The 17274-nt window shown below is 34.7% G+C and overlaps 2 protein-coding genes across 6 annotated transcripts; both read right to left on the bottom strand.

Moving 5' to 3' along the window:
• Positions 1 to 948: 948 nt before the first annotated feature.
• Positions 949 to 15428, bottom strand: LOC123223338 (protein RST1). 5 transcript variants are annotated; one of them, XM_044646491.1, is made up of 27 exons: positions 14839 to 15428; positions 14283 to 14718; positions 13617 to 13901; positions 13386 to 13469; positions 12976 to 13255; positions 12294 to 12535; positions 11576 to 11759; positions 11262 to 11449; positions 11047 to 11147; positions 10091 to 10166; positions 9555 to 9686; positions 9378 to 9459; positions 8160 to 8232; positions 7534 to 7702; positions 7221 to 7351; positions 7033 to 7124; positions 6732 to 6820; positions 6425 to 6640; positions 6263 to 6340; positions 5328 to 5510; positions 4196 to 5095; positions 3774 to 4070; positions 3006 to 3265; positions 2507 to 2906; positions 2059 to 2209; positions 1788 to 1906; positions 949 to 1487 (listed from the first exon to the last, which is right to left on the bottom strand). In XM_044646491.1, the coding sequence occupies exons 2-27, from the start codon at positions 14673 to 14675 to the stop codon at positions 1125 to 1127; spliced, it is 5568 nt and encodes a 1855-aa protein (XP_044502426.1). In that variant the 5' UTR covers positions 14676 to 14718; positions 14839 to 15428; the 3' UTR covers positions 949 to 1124. The 5 variants fall into 5 exon arrangements, with proteins under 5 accessions (XP_044502426.1, XP_044502424.1, XP_044502427.1 ...); XM_044646489.1 differs by having other exon boundaries at positions 14903 to 15428; XM_044646492.1 differs by having other exon boundaries at positions 12976 to 13252; positions 14283 to 15428.
• Positions 15429 to 16252: 824 nt separating this feature from the next.
• LOC123224365 (oleosin H1-like) lies at positions 16253 to 17055 on the bottom strand. Its single transcript, XM_044648004.1, has one exon. It carries the CDS (start codon positions 17001 to 17003, stop codon positions 16482 to 16484), a length of 522 nt encoding a protein of 173 aa, XP_044503939.1. The 5' UTR covers positions 17004 to 17055; the 3' UTR covers positions 16253 to 16481.
• Between the last annotated feature and the right edge of the window lie 219 nt (positions 17056 to 17274).

Raw genomic sequence — 17274 nt, 5'->3', positions numbered from 1 at the left:
AAATTGTGAGAAAACATCAAACCATGGGTGGAACTATGTCTTTTGACCATTTATAAAATAGGTACTTCCAGTCCAATTAATCATCCATCTTAATTTATTTTTTTTTTATAAGAATTATCAATTATCAATTTTAATTATCCCAAAGAGAAGAGTCGTATATAATTTGATTCAAATTATAAATTTTAAATGAATAATTCAAAAAATTACGATTTGATTTATAAAATTATTCAATTTGATAAATTAAAAAAAGAATCTACGGTTCATATTTTTTCAATATATATAAGACCTTATTTGATAAATTTTTTTAATAAACAATTAAATGTGTTATTTTTTTGTTATATTTATTTTATCATTTTTTTTATATATTAAATGTATATGTAATTCATATTTATTTTACAAGTTTATCTTATATTTTAGAAAATTATAATTTAATTATTATTTATTAAATACAATATATTTAAAAGTGAATTATTTTTAATAAATTTAAACTGAATGAAATAATATTTTTTTAATTTGATTTAATTTGAAATTTAAAATAATTTAAATCTAATTTAAAATTTTTTAAAACTGTTTTTTTTAATTTAGTTTGAAAAAACTTTTATACCATTCCAACTCAGTCCGTAAAAACTCTCCTAGGGCAATGATATAGTACGAAACCAAACTACACATTACCCTTATTCTAATTCCATGAAATTTTTTCTCATTTTACTCTAAGGTAAATTTTTTTTTTTTTTTTTACTATGTGAAAAAAGCAATCCCGGGTATTAATTTCTTTCTTACTTTATTTTAAGATGGAAATAAAAAAAAAGTTTCGGTTGTATTTGTTTGCTATGTGACAAAGCAATCCCAAGCTGCACCTGCACATGGTAAAATAAGGGATCACTTGGATTGATGACCATGAATGACTTGACCATAAAAACAATGTCACATAATCTGTATACAAAAAAATTATATGAAACATTTTTCTTTCTAATATAAAAATTGTTGAAAAAACAAGAAACAACTATCTGTTCCCACATATATACATGGAAAAATTGTACTAGTTGTGGCAAGATCAAAATCAAAATCCATTAGGCTGGCCTAACTTGGAAATATATATCTTTTGAAAAAAGAGTGTTCATGTCTCAGGTGACCAACATATTGCAGAGCTTAAGTTGCTTCTCTAGAGGCAAGTAATCCTTCAAACATACACAGGTACTATGCATCACTTGTAACAGGAAAGCAGCCATATCCTTCTTGCTTTCTTGGATGGGTTGTGAGCTAGGTGATGACTTGCCGACAGCTAAACTTGTAGCCCAATTATAAATGCGTTCTGTTGATACCCAGAGATAAGAAACGAACAACTCTGCAACAACTTCCCAACTGGGATCCGATAAAAGCGAAGAAAGAATCAATGGTAGATCATTTAACACGGTCAGGTGATCTTGAGTTAGAATAGGCATATATTTGCAGCAGCTACCAGCAAGCAGGCCAAGAAACTGCAGTGCCTGCAGGGATATGATGGATTATACTGTTAATAAAAAACATAGATACAAAGAAACTCATATTCTTTTCTTTAAAAACGAAGGCGTCTAAACTCTCCCCTTTCTATTTTCTATTCCTTGTAATTTCTTATCCATTTTGCAGTAGATTCTGATGCACTTTTTTCTCATCTTATTTTGTTATCTATAAAGAAATGACTCCCTGAAAAAAGAAAGTTAAAATATTTGTGCAAATTGAACTACAATTGGCCATGCACATTTCATTCATATTATAATAGTTCAACTACAAGTAGAATTAAAGCATACCGTAGAAGGATAACGTGAAACACAGCTGATTTCAACAATATCAACAAGCCACTGTCTTTTGACAATTTCATCTGCATGTTGAAGGGCAGAAACAACCTCAACAAGCACATGCCAGACACCTGAAATACAAAAGTTGATTCATGTAGAAAGAAAATTTTGAATATGAGCAAACTTTTTCACATTGTGACAACAATAGATATTTCCATTTTCTAAGTTGTAATGACTTCTTCATCTGTCCATATACTTCATATCTTGCTATAGAGATACTAACCAAGTGGTTCAAAGTTCAATATGTAAGCTTTTAGCTTTCCCAGCTCAGTCAACTGGAAGGAGCCAACTCTAACTAGTTTGGCTTTTGCTTGGATCTTTTTTAGCACGTCACTTAACTGGAAATCATCTTGTGCTTGATCCATATGTGAAACCTGCATGGAGCAGATGGCTGTTATAAAAGTATTTAATGCCACAGAAGGTTAAATTATACAACATGTGTATCTTCAAAATTTTACGGTAAGCAGCCAGTACTCCTAAGGTTCACATCAATGAAAATTGATTTCTATACAACAAATAATAAAAGCAAGATATAGCTCTGAATACTTATATCAGTATAGAATCATATGATGATCTCAATACCAGCAAATAACTGGTAAGGCATTTTATTGAGTGAAGTGCTTCAGTGAAAATTATAGAAATAAAAACCAGAGACAGAGGAATAACCTTACCTGCAGAAAATCCAATAACCATCCCCGTCGAGCCGTCCCTAAGCATCTAACTGCGTTGGACCACTCCTGTGCAAAATCCTTCTGATTTACTCCAACTACGGAAACAGATTGTGGTGCTGGCAGCAAGGTAAAAAGAACCTCCATGCACTTCTCCATGTTTGGAATGTACTCCAGAGAATCAAGAGAAGCTTCTTCCAGACACTGATACAGACCTTTCCAGCAAGAGATGCGCAGAAAGCTTTTCTGATCAGGATTATATACTTCAAACGAAGTAAATGAAGAGAAGTAATCAGCTATATCATCAAATAGTTTCTCAAGCCTTGAATCTGAGAATAATTTTATCAGGTCACCCAGATGGAAGAGCAGATATGCCTGCAAGTTCAGCTCAAGCTTTCCAAACCTGGACAGATCAGATAGTAAGAAAGTTAAAAGAGTAAAACAAACTGGTTTGCAAAGGAAGAGGAGAAAACATCAGCAAGCTGGGCTTATATGTTCAAACCTGGAAATATCAGACAGCTCATCAAGGAAAGTCAGGAGGGGATCAAATTGTTTTGCATGAACTAATGAGAACTGTACACATTCCTCCCTAAGGGTTCCTCTCTTACAAGCTGCACCTGGAGGCAATGAATTGGCAACTTTGGCCTCATATCTCATGCAACGCCTGATGATCACTCCCCAGTCCAAGGTTGGCAATCTGGGTGCTCGCAAAAGGCACCTCAAAACAGTTGATACTGTTTCAACATGAGCAGTAGTATCCGTCTGAATTTCAGAGCAAAAAAGTTAATACAGATTAAACAGCAAGTTCAAAATGATTAGGGAAGCCTATAACTACTTAAATGATGTCACAGTTTTCCAAATGTTCAAACTATCAGGATAACAGTGCTCCCTCTAACTCTTGCAAACGAATTCCTTTTATTTATTTATTTATTTATTTTTCAAAATTCTTGTATATGAGCCATCCATCTCAACAGCATTGATATTCTACCTTTTAATTCATGCCAACACTTTATCAAGACCTACTTCATTAACATCATATAATGATTTTTCCTCCATCCTATAACATATATCCTATTATAAAAGAGATAAACATAGTATTGCCAACTTTGAAGTACACTGTTATCTTTTTCCTGAAAATTAAGTGAATAATGTGATGCAATGACTATTTCTTTCTTCAAGTTTAACCATCTAAAAAAAATTAGATATAATAAACATCTACCTGAAGAACAAGGATAAATTTAGTATGATCAAATTTGAGAAATAAACCTACCACAGAAAAATTTCTACAATTTAGCCACGAACTGAGTTTCATGACTATGCTGTCCTCAGGAAAACTGTGAGGAGCAATTTTTGAACCAGATGCATCAGTCTGGATATTGCTATCAATATTTAATAGTTCTTTGGACCATATATGATGTCGCAGAAATGACATAGCCCATGCAGCATACTGTTGAAGTTGATGGTCATTAGAATTTTGTGCCATCAGAAATATTTCTTGCATCAATGGCGTCACATGTTGCTCAAAAAGGGGATTCGAAAGTATGGGACCCAAAATATAAGAATGTTCCTGTCAAGTTAAAATTGAACCTTCAGTTAATTACATAACCAAGTAAGAAAATAGGGAAGATCTACAAAAAAGAAAAAACAAGGCAGACAGGGATGCATTTAGTCAAAATGGGAAATTTTGGCTACCTTCTGTGCATAACCAGCATGAATAGAGGAGGTTGATGGATGAACATTGACAAAAAATCCAGCATCTGCTCCCAAAGCATTAACAACTCCAAGCACGCCACCCAAATTGATGATAGGAGGGTAAGGACTAGAGTAACATTTTTTGAACAATTGCAGTAAACACTTTACATGATCAACTTTAATAGATTGCACCCCTTCACTCAAAATGCATGCAAGAAGGCTCCCTGCCCCAACACATGATGCCAACAAAAGGCTCTTATAGAGGTTGCCAGATTTATTAACTAATAATAACTCAGAAATAAGTTCCCTATAGCCAATAACAAGATGGTCCAGCTCTGTATCATCCATCAATTCAACTTTTCGGCAGAACGCCACTACAACAGGAAGTGCCAGGCAGGATCCTACTGATAAAACTATCTCAGACCTTTCATAATAAGAACCAGAATCTTGAACCAGAGAATTCACATTAGGAATCCAGGATATGATTAGGTCTTTTATCTTGAGAACTGCATCGTATGCCCCAGTCCTGTATACTACACCAATAGAGCTTGCCAAACCAAGGACGAGTCCAGCAACACCCCAAATATCATCCTCCAAGTCAATAAAATTCTCATGTGGAAGTTTAAAACTTATATCAATATCAACATCATAAGAGCCCACAGGAAAATGATCAGAGAGATTTTCAAGAATACCAGATGAAGAGGGAGCAAGTTGACATATCCTCATAGATAACACTTTCACTATTCTTCCAAGTAATTCCATTTCCTGCGTCTTATAGGTTTCTCTGTCCAAGTTAGAATCATCAGCGAATTCACCCCGGGTGAGTAAATCTTGGCATGAAAATCCCAAGCCAACCCCACAGGCCCCTCTGACAAGGATGCTTCTACTGCCACACAAAACCTGAAAGCATAGCCAGTATGTAAAACACACTACAAAACCATCAAAACTTTCATAGTGCATTTTGAGTTATCCTCCTTCCTGAGTCAACAAAGAAAGATGGTTTTCCCTTGTCTGATAATTTCTATACTTGATGCATATAGCCTCAACTGATTATCACAATTGTTTTTAGCATTGTTTTGAGCTCCATTCCATAGATAACCAAAAGATAACATCACATGATAAAACTCTATACCTCAAGAAGACCATTGATATTCTGAAATTTCTGCTTATGATCAGTTACATGTAGGGACCTTGATATCAATCCAAGAGAAATTGCAGCTGACCATTGGCGGTGCTCATGTTCATGCTGAAACAACCAACCTAATAAAAACTTTGAAGCTGTTGACTTAATAGTGTGGGCAGATGGAGGCAGTACCTGATAACATCAAGCAAAATCAATTAATCTAGTAGAGGAATTGAGACAGAACATCAATGATAGATCATTTCATCTACTACAATTCATTACTAACCAAAGTTGAAACAACAGAAACTGCACAATTAGCAGACCAGATTAAAATTTTATTTCTGTAGCAGATTCTTGTTGAGATTGAACTTCATTTGATTGGTTATGAAGCTCTAAGTTCTGAAGAAGAGATATGCCAATTGATGAAGAATCAAGAATAGGTGTCCAATATGAGGAGTCCTGGTTTGAAAATAAAATGAACTCTCACATGCTTATTTTAAGAGTTCCATTATATTTTCAGATCCATTACTTTTTAAGTATATATCATTTAAGAGGATTATTTAATACATAGAAGTACGTTTTTAGTTTGTCTTATTTAGGAATGGACATTGTAAAAAAGCTAACTTTCCAGAACATAGATTGATGAAAGAAATAATATAATGAATGAATTCTCTCCTCTTCAGCTTCTTATCTCTTCTAATTCTGTTCTGTCTCCAAAAGAATATTGGATTCATACCAAGCACATCCATGTTGTAAATTTTTCATGAGACATGTTAAGCATGATTTATTACCAAATCTAGATGTTCCATCCAGAGGATAAATAAACTCACAAAATTGACGCAGATAGTTTCATCTGGTCATGCATTATATTTGACTGCCAAAGAAGGCTAAAAGAAGACAAATTATTATTATTATTCTTTTAAATCATTTCTTAAAACTCTTACCGCACCAAGGGCACCAATTGCCAGTGCTATATTTTCAGCAGAACTAGGGACAGAATCTTCAGTAATTCGTATCATACTCTGCTTAGTAACAACATAGAAAAATTAAGGTCATAATAACTGTAGTACAAACAGTATTGTAAGAATGAAAGCCAAAACATGAACCTTCAGAATATTATTGGCAGCTTTAGAAGTTTTATCCAACACAATGGTTGTCACTTTTGCATTAAGGGACAGAACATTAGCCCTAATCCAACGTCGAATGAAGGATTTCCATGATTGCAATGAAAGAAGGGCAACAAAAATATTTCTCGAAAGCTGAAGGGATGGTGCTATATCCACCAGTGCATTCTCATACTCAGCATGTACATCCTGTAATCCCTGGAGACAAAGTAAACAGATTTAGATGCAAAGCAAACCTGAAATAAAAAGAATTAAAAGCACAACAAAACAAAAAGAACTAAGATCGAACTCTTGATGCTCCTTGCTTGTTCAAATCTTTAGGCGAGAAGGCAATGCATAACAGGGCTGCCCCAGGTAACTCTCCAGCATTACTTTTTCCTGAAAAAATGAAATGCCTTACAGGTCATGTACAAGAAGATTTCCCATAGTTATAGTGAAGGTTGAACAAATTTGATCACTTTGCTGTGTCGAACTTAGCATGGTTATAGTTTTCATGGGAACACAAAGACAAAAGAGAATAGGCAGATGACAATTAAATAGGATACAACACTTTTTTAATAATAACTTACAAGCCATCAATCTCATTATACCTGAAGAGAAAATAACCTGAGGAAAAACTTCCAGCAATTTCTCAATCTTACTTCCGGGTATTTTTTTCTCTTTTACAAATCTTCGCCGAGTGCTGGAACAAAGAGACAGAAGGTTCAGTTCATTGTACAGGGTTATTTCTTCAGCCTTGTAATACAGGAAAATAGAATTTATGATAAGAAACTTTTACATATGCTCATGTGTTATAATCTTGACTTGAAATCCCTCCACAGCCTGAAGTACATCTTGATTTGTCTCAGAAAAAAGAAGCTCCAAACTTTTTTGCTTGAAATCTGAAATATTTTTACCAATAAATGATACCTGGGAATAGATTGATGGATTTAGAGGAAAATTTTAGAATGCCAAAAATAAACTGAACAAAGTTTAATAGCGAAATGTAAATGTAATGCAAGATATTTTCATCCACTTCAGAATGGCATGAAGTGGTCACAATAAGGAATCAGTTCCTGAAATACACATTTGCAACATTTCAGTAAATTTACATCATATTGGGTTAAGGCCTCAAAGGCGGAGGCTCTAGCCTTTGCCCATTGAGCATCATGTGCTGGGCGCACCGTGGTACCAGCACACCATAAAATTTTAAGAACAGTCCTTGAAGTCTCCGGATATGCTTCAGCATCCATTGCTCCCCATCTTAGAAGAAGGCATAAGCTGCCAATAGAAAGAGAGCAGCAGGCATTTAAGCATTGTTAATTGAAGGAGACCAATTTCAACTTTGAATCACCCAGAAACAAACTAGACGAAAGGTTGTGTGGCATAATTACTGTCACACATGAATAATGCAACATTGGAGGAATGTTATGTAGGAAAAAGAACCCAGGATATAATAAAACAACTTTATCACAGAATAAGGTGCAATTTTACATTTTTATGGCAAATAAAGTTGTCTAACAATGTTGCTGATGTTATCAAAATCTAACCAAACTCAAGCTAGTTCCACAGAAGGGGAAAATAACCAAGCTTCAAAATGCTATACACTTCCTCAGTAGTTTAAACCCAGAAGGTTAACCTTTTTCAAGATTTCTACCCTTTACTGATTCAAGAACCAGAAGTAGTAAATTCAATACAGAAGTTACAAGATGATACATTGGTACCAAGGAATACATACCTATGGGCAAGATTTGGCAGCAAGGAGTAGTCTAGCACATGCTTTGCAATGACATCCCAAGCAGTATAAAAATCTACACCAACACAATGAACAGAACATAGAATCAGAATTTTTAATTTTATGTGACTAATGTTATGTGTACACATTTTTTAATACACAATTAGATACACAAATAATGTGTCTTCATATGACTGAGTGTTATTTTTTATTTAATTCACAATCACACAATCATGTAATTGTATATTATCTGTGTATGCACATAGTTTTATTGATTGTGTGTGTATATATACATACATACATACATATATATATATATATATATATATATATATATATATATATTAGAAAGTGAGTAAAAGATAAAATAATAGATTAGAAACTAGATATACAAAAGTTTCTTCGAATCAAGCATTAAAAAAAGTAATAGGAGATAAATACTCAGTTAATAATATCCTGTATAGCTTAACCGACCATTCAAACAACTAATTGAAAATATGTACATCTATGTTTTGAGAGTAACATTTAAAATCATCATTAGAGAAATTACACTGGATGAAGGATCACTAAGATGAATAAGTTTAGAGACAAACCACCAAACTTTTCCTCTTTAATAAAATCAGTTACTTTTAAAGGGAAGAGTCTTTTTGTTTTTGTTTTTTCTGTGAGAAAACTGCAAAGAAGATAATGCTGATTATCATCCAAACAAAATAAAAGAACAATGAATAATATTTGTTTGTATTTTATGATAACCCTAAGAATGGCCGGAATTGATAGATTTGTAGCTATCAAGGACTCCAAACCAACTGTACTCTAAAGACAAAGCAAAAGATTCTCCATATTAAACAGTGGGTTAATTTACTTTGGCTCACTGTTTCACTCAGGCAGGCAAATTAATTGAAGCACAAAGGCAAATTGCTTGAAGCATAGAAAATGAGGTAAAATTTAATTGAAACGTCTGTAAAGTTGAATTATAAAAAGAAAAAAGAAACAGAAAAAAATGAAGATAGATTGCACAACTGGATCTCCACAATAAATCTGAAGACAATTACATTTTCACCAGATTTTTATCAGCGATGCAAACACCGCAAATACTTTAGATTTATTTTAAGTATTGTGAAGCAGCTATTGTTTCAACTTTAAGTAGCATTTGTGGAAGGAATAACAAAAGTTATCACCAAAAAGAAAAGCCATGAAAGTTCATAGCACACTATAAATTACCAATTACATCAGCTTCACAAAGATGGGCAAGGCTTTGAAAACCAAGAGCTTGAATTATAGGATCTCGGCTCTCAATGCAAGCCTGTCAATTAGATGGAAAAAGTAAATATAAAAGACACCCAAGAATTGCTCGCATAGCACAAAGCATAAACAAAATAGCTTTTGGGAAACACATACCGAAACAGACAAGACAAGATCCACTCCCCTATCAGGGTGTTTTCTGCAAACATCCCGAACGGAAGCAGCCATACTTAAACAGATGTTTCTCTCAGACATGAATTCTGTGAAACCTTTCGGGTTTAATACTCCCTAAACGTTAAAAGAACAAAACAAAATCAGAAGACAAAAAAGTAAAGGAAAATGAATCAGAAAACAAGAACTGGACATAGAGGAAAATCATTGGTGAGGTTGGCCTCATCAGCTGTAATGACCAATTTTTTTTTTTTTTTAATTTTGAATTTTGATGTACTTTTAAAGGTGCACCATTGCATTAACATGGTACCTCTCATTACTTTCACCAATCCTTTTCAACCCTACATAAGCTAACACACCCTTATATTACATTATTTTGAACACTAATAAAAGCACAGCACCATTATCAAAATTATATTGAAATTTTATATCAAATCTTTTTCTAGGGAAAAAAGAGCTTCTTAATGAGTATCATATGTTGGAGCTGAGCAATAAGAAATTAGCACCGTGAAAAATCTTACTTGCAAACTCCCAAAGGTACGGTCATTGTTCTCCCAAGTCTGACAAAGCAAGCGAGTGGCCGTAGCATACAACACTCTGGATATGAGACATATAGCCATTATTCCTCACTAAAAACAATTCCATCAAAAACAGTTTTAAAAGTTATTCTTAACACAAAATCACTAACACAAGTATAGTTGCAGGAAATAATCCGACTACTATTTAAAGTTTTGAACTTGTGCAGTGTTTTCATAAGAATGAATGCAACCTAGAAATCATACAGCGCTGGAAATTTTCAGGGGGTGTATAAATTGTGTGAAAGGTTCTGGTGAAAATTATCGTGCATGTCAGTCAAACCCAGACAATTTACAGAATAAAGTACCAGTAACTAGTTTGGAGAATATCCAAACATGACATACAGCACAAGTACAAGCATTAATGAACATTCATGTAAATCAGCAGCTAAGATCTCATTTGGAAATTCAAAAGCTTCAAAACACAACACAGACATGCACCTAGTTCCACCCAAGAGTGAGAAATGAACAATAATGTCTTGTGGTATACAGATGCTGAACAATGCCGGCAATAATTATGACAATTTTAAGCAAGCATTTTTGTCCATCAGACAACAAAACTGTGGACACTGTTCTACACTCTCCAGATTTCAGTTTGTCATTTAGAAAACTTGCGAGATTAGATAATTAACCAAACACATTAACATTAAAACTATGTCACTTCTTCCATAAGCAATATCTTTGGAAAGATAGTAAATGTTGTGAGGTAAAAATTTCCAACAATGATAAAATGATCATCCATTTAGATGAAGTGTACACCATATACATTACACAGCAATGGTAGTGAGATAAAAGGTTACAGTGAAAGTAGCCCATTAGAAAAAAAAATTTGTAATATGAAATAAGTATTATCAGATAAATAAAAAGAAAGCCACAGAATATGAGTTGTAAAGAGTACACACAAGTTTGCATCCTTGTGCAGCATTGGCAAAATGGTTTGAACTACAAGTGGAATCATTGCAGAATGTGAAGCAAGTGATGGAAGCAGTCCCAAAAGCTTTGGCTGCAAGAATCATTGACAAATTTTTTCATCTCAATCACCATTAAAAATTAAAGAAGCAAAGAGGAAAGTTAAATAAGCATAACATGAGTTGAGGGCATAGATAGGAAGACTCACCAACATATTCTGGTACATAACATCTTTTCTGGTAAATATATTACAGTAAAATAAGATGGATAGCAACAATGAAACTCCCAATTTAGAATCCAATAAGCCAATTGCAGCAAAAGCATCTACAGCAGAATTCCCTAATGATGGATGCATCACCAAAACACTGGCAGTTGCACAGAGTAACAAGGACATTTCTACAGTGGAAAATATAGGGGAAAATGCAACATGTTACTTACATGGAATTTAACATCCTAAACAAACACACCAAACTATTTTATTTGTTGCATGATAGAAGTTAACTTAATCTATCAGCATTATACCAGATGAAAAAGCCTCTTGTGATCCAGAAGTAGTTCGGGAGTTTTTTTTCCAGTTAAAAATACATCCCAAGTATTCTTTTAGTTGAGAAGTCCAAGGTCTCAGCTCATTGTCCATCTGATTGATGCCAGACCCCCCAATACAAGCAAAACTCAGAAAGAAAGAACCAGACTGTGAATTGTGATCCTGTAATATAGAGCACAAAAATGCTTTAATAACTTGCTAGCAATGGCAAAATTTTTATCATATTGACATTTCTCATATTGCCAAATATTGATTGAACCAAGCACATATTAGGTAAGGAACAAGAAAAAAAATGAATCAGGAAATTAAGATCCTATCAATCATGAATTACAACATTACAGAAGAAATGAATTCCAATAATGAATAAGACCAGTCCAGCATTTAGCTTATTCTTTCAAGTAGTATGACATTTCCCAAGTCTTACCTCATGTGACATGTCTTCTTACACAGTGCAACCACATAAATATGAGATAATGCCATAGATATATGATAATGCCACAAAGGAACAAGAGACATCAATTAGGATAGAAAAGGTAGAATAAGCCTTGGGAAGCATAGGTATACTCTATTTTTACTCAATGTCAACTATACAATAAAAAATGTCAGGTTATCAAATATTTGCAATAAAATACATAATTATTGGAAAAAGAACTAAGGCAAAGAAAGAAGCTCAGATGTGACATAACAGGAACAAACCTCAAACCACAGTTTTCTCAATAGCCTAAAAACAATAGATTCAGGTCTACTGATAGGGAAATATCCCCTTTTTGTGGCCACTTCAATCTTTGTCACTGCCAACAATTTAACTAAAGGCTTTTCTAACATGACAAGCAAGTCAGTTGCAGCCCCTTTAACTGACTTAGAAGGTGATGACATCAGGTTTATGATAGGAAATATAAATAAAAGCTCTTCACTCAGATAACATGTAGCTCCACTAGCTGCAGAGGTGTATACAACAGAGTATTAGTAAGCAACCAGCAATACATTCAAACAATCATAGCAAAGAAAAGTAAAATGACAGAGAGGTTATCTGTCAAGCCAACCCCCACAGGAAGGGATAAAGTGGGAAAGGGAGAACCAAATAGTCACCATGCATACATTCAAGAAGCTAACTACTAGGTTGAGTTCACATTTTTAGTAAATAATAAATATGGGAACAACAACAATAAAACTAAAATCGTAACCTTTGTAATATATTTAAGTACCAGTAATACCCCAAATACATTGATACATGACACACATTAACTAAACTCATGGATTATAAGTGGTATCAAAGAAACCAAGAATTAGGATACAAAAACCAAAGTCAACTAAGTTAAATCAGCATAGCTGATGCTAAATTTAGAACAATACATGCATAAGAGATTGAAAAACATACCATTTTCACTCTTCCAGTTTAAAAGGAATGATAGAAATTTCAATATACACAGGTGTTCATGCTCGAGCTCTGATTCAATGAGGATAGAAAACAGACAAAGTATTACCGACGATATTTCAGGTTTGTATTGCAATGAAAGATCATGTTGGGCAACCAATGCATGCTTCAATATTTCCACTATGGGCTCAATGCCACCAGAGTGCTTGAAAGGAGACATACAGAGAGAAAATACAGTTTCTAATAATTCCACGCCACACATTTGAGCCTCAGAAACTAGCTGCTAACATGAATGGAAAACAAATCGCAGTAAATGACACTAGCAACAAAATTAAACCAAAAATAATGTCATTTGTCACTCTGTTATCATTTCCATTAAGATCAACAAAAAACAGAAAGTTTTAAGGACATACCGAACCCTGTGCAACCAAGTGTCTCAAAACCACTATATATGCATCCACAATACATTCCACAACATAAATGAAACTCTTATGTCCCTGAAAAAAATGAGAACCTATTAAAAACGAGTTGGACTGAAAACATTAATACAAAACTTTTATTCAACTAATTTACCATAAAAAGACAGTAGCAACCATAATACTGAAGAAAAATGAAACAAAATCACTAATAAAAGGTACACTTACTTCTGAATTCCTGTGAGGAAAATATTTAAGGCAACCTATTAATAGCTTGAATAATGGCATTGCATCACTCGGAAATGAACAACAAATTGATGATACTGATGTTACTAACTGCCTTGCAAACAAAGCCGACAAAGAATCCGAAAAGGGTATTCGTAAAATCGAAAAATTGAAAAAGGGTTTCAAGAATTCACAAACTTGAACCATTCCCAATTGTTTAGTCTGTGTCATAAATAACAAAACTTGCTGCACAAGCTCGGAATGAACCTCAATTCCACTGGATAGAACCTGCAATTTCATGAACCCAAAAAATTGGATAAATGAAAAAAATTCAACCACATGACGGCAATGCTTTAATAATCAAATTCTTCATCATTGACACTAATCTTAAATAATCAAATTTACTTCAAATTTTACTTTAAATTGCTTAAACACAGTAAAAAAAAATTGTTACAGAGTGAAAGTCCAGAATTCAAATGCCTTACTACCACACGGCCTTACTTTCAGAATTAAAAAAAAAAGATGAATCTGAATCCAACAAATTCTATAAACACAAGTTCACTAAAAACTGAAGCAATGTCAATTAATAATTAATGAATAAGCACCCACATCTCCTAATTTCCTAAAACCATGATCATAATCTAAAGTTCATCGTAAAAATTCTCTCACCTTAACAAACGGATGATTCTCAATGGAGCCAAACTTCCAGGAGCCATTGCACCTCACAAACCCAACCCGAACTACAAATCCCAAACCTTTAACAAACAGAGGTACAAACTTCGGGTCTGATCCTTCGAGAGCTGACTGGAGCTCCACCAACCCGAAAGACAGGTCTATTATAGAGTCGGCAACAAGCCGGCAAAATTCTCGGACGGATTGGTCGACGACGGCGGGAGACGAGGAGTGAAGGCACTGTAAAATTGCGTCTCTACCGGGTCCGGAATCGGGGCCAAGATGGGTCGGAGCGGATCGGAGCTTTGAGAAGATTGAAATTACCGCGAATTTCTGCAGCGAGGGTTGGGGAACCCGTGTTCTCTCCAGTAGAGGAGTGTAAGGGTCCATTGCTAGTCAAATCTTTCTGGTGCTAGTGCGTCAACTCATGCCCCTTTAGTATTGAAGTTGCAATTTCCGTTATAAGAAGCAAAAAATGCCAACATATTTTATATATATAAATAATACTTTTAGATTTTATTCGAAATTAATTTCAAAAAGCCAAACCAATCACATTTAAATCGCAACTAAAATATCTGTCATACGGCGTCAGCAGATGAGATTCTTCAGTGTTTTACCGACAAATAGAGGAATCGGTCGATTCAGTACTGGAGACTGGTTTCCTTCCCCTTTGGTGTTTTACTGGAGACTGCTTTCCTCCCCTTTTTACAGTGTTGAAGAAGCAAAGTAATTAGGGTTACTAGTCTCGAGTTTATTAGCCTGAAAGTTAAATGTAAGATTCCGTTTGTAAAAATTGTGGATTGAGGCTGCAAGTATATATGTAATCATATTTTGTCGATCAATGTTCAGAAATACTGGCTTGTATTTTGATTGGCATTTGCAATTCATGTTCATACTTTAAAACATACACGGCAGTCAGAGAATTTTACACCTATGTGGTAAGACCCACAATTGCATATGATCAACAAGGCTTGGTATATGCAGTGGCAATGGCAGGCGGTGCTATGAAATTGTTTGATTCACGTTCTTATGACAGGGCCCCTTTGACACCTTCTTAGTAGGTGGAGATAGAGCAGGGGTTTCTGATATCGAATTCACCAAAGATGGCAAGTCAATGCTCTTGACCACAACAAATAACGTTCATGTTCTTGATGCATATGGAGGAGAGAATTTTAGTCTACTTGATTTGTTTTGGGGTTCATGCGGATAATAGTTTTACCTGTCAGCTGCAATGGAATGTACTCAAGGATGTGGCTTAAGTCATCAGTAGTGATAATTCTTATGTGCATCGGTTTGCTGTCAAACTGGGAGGAGATTTCTCGATTTTAATTGGGAAGGAGATGAAAAATATTTTCCCAATCAGAAATAAATATAGGACAAAAATACATGTATTCTCTTCTTGTCTCTATTCCTTTCTTCACCTCTTTATATTAATAATTTTACTTAAAATACTAACATATTTTTATAACTTTATATTATTTATATTTTTAAAAATTTATTTATAATTTTGTACCTATCTTTATAATTTTATATTATTTAATTTTATTTATGTTTTTGTTATATATATTAAAATAGTTAATTTATGATATTTGTGAAATATGAAATAGTAAATTAATTTTAATTTTATTTAATTTTACTATTTAATATATTTATATTGTATTTATATGATACAATTAGGAAATTTTTTTTTGTAAATATAAAGAAAGAATTTTTTCTTGTGGAGGTAGAGAGAGGATAGAGAGAAAATTTTTCTTCATAGAAAATAGACAAAGAATTTTTGTTATTCTATAACAAAGACAAAGAGTGATATCATTTACAAGTATGAGAACGAAGATATCAATCTCCTCCTTACCCCTCCCCTCACCGTCCCTATTGCCATCCCTATTTAGTGGCCTGATTAGAATTTTTTTTTTTTTAATCTTTTTGCAGAGATGAATGAAAGAGCTTCATGTATAGATTCATCCACATAATTTCTAAGGAGAAGATTGTTGGCATTTCATAGGAGACACAAAGGATATTACATATAAGACAACACATTCAAATTTAACAAATTAGACCCACATTACACAACCAAATGCCTACATTGAGCAACTACAACGCACGAACTTACACCTTCGAGAACACTAAATACATACATTAAAAAACCTCAAACTAGAGCCACACATTCATGCATTATTCCTCCTCCTGGAGACTGACTCATGTCCTCACTGTCCCAGTCTTCCCAACTTCTGGGGGCTTGCTCTGGATCTCCTGGCCCCCTTCCTTGGTCTTCTGGCCCACATATCCTGCCATGTCCGCCATGCGCCGCTTTGCCTGGTCCGCCATCTCTGGCACCGACCCCGAGGACTGCCGGAAGCTGTTCAAGATCCACGAAAATGAAGTCAAGCCCGTCAACCCAAAAGCCCCAGAAGTGAAAAAGCCCGTCATTGCAAGCCCGATAGCAATAGCAGCCGGGACGATAACCGGGCTGAATATTATAAACAGGGGTGTGGTGACCAGAAGCCCAATTAAAGAACCCGCCAGAGTCAAACCAGCCAGTGCAAGCAAGGTGCCAGCCACGGGCAGGAGTGTGACCACCGCAACAACTTGACTGGCTGAAGGCCCGCGTCTTGGCAAGAGTGACTTGGCACCGGCTCCGAGATGCTCATAACGGTGCTGTGGGTGCACCTGAACCTGGTGTGGATGTGGACGGTCACGATCTCGATCACGTTCGGCCATTGGTGATGAAAAAGAAGAAGATTAGAAGGGGTGAAAGAGAGAAAGAGATAGATTCAATAGAGAGGACATGGAGAAGTTTTATAGAGAAGCGATGAGGTTCAAAAGGATGACACGTAAAATATTGCATGGTGGCTAGGGCTTTGCATGAGAAACAAGTTTCAATGGGGGCATTGAAGATATAAACAAAGAATATAAATGAGGTGGATGTTGAAGAAGGAACGGTTGCTGCCACATTACTGTCTTCCTTGTGTTGTGCTTTTTACATGAACAC

This window comes from Mangifera indica, chromosome 8, assembly GCF_011075055.1.
Source record: "Mangifera indica cultivar Alphonso chromosome 8, CATAS_Mindica_2.1, whole genome shotgun sequence".
NCBI classification, from domain to species: Eukaryota; Viridiplantae; Streptophyta; class Magnoliopsida; order Sapindales; family Anacardiaceae; genus Mangifera; species Mangifera indica.
Note: the sequence above shows the minus strand (reverse complement) of the source record. Positions and strands in the feature narration are given on the sequence as shown.

Coding starts and splice junctions, on each gene's coding strand:
- LOC123223338 (XM_044646491.1), bottom strand. CDS start 14,675: ATGGACCCTTACACTCCTCTACTGGAGAGAACACGGGTTCCCCAACCC. Junction 10,167..11,046: donor CTGCACAAGGATGCAAACTT/GTGTGTACTCTT, acceptor TCTCATATCCAG/AGTGTTGTATGCTACGGCCA. Junction 1,488..1,787: donor TTTCACGTTATCCTTCTACG/GTATGCTTTAAT, acceptor ATATCCCTGCAG/GCACTGCAGTTTCTTGGCCT.
- LOC123224365 (XM_044648004.1), bottom strand. CDS start 17,003: ATGGCCGAACGTGATCGAGATCGTGACCGTCCACATCCACACCAGGTT.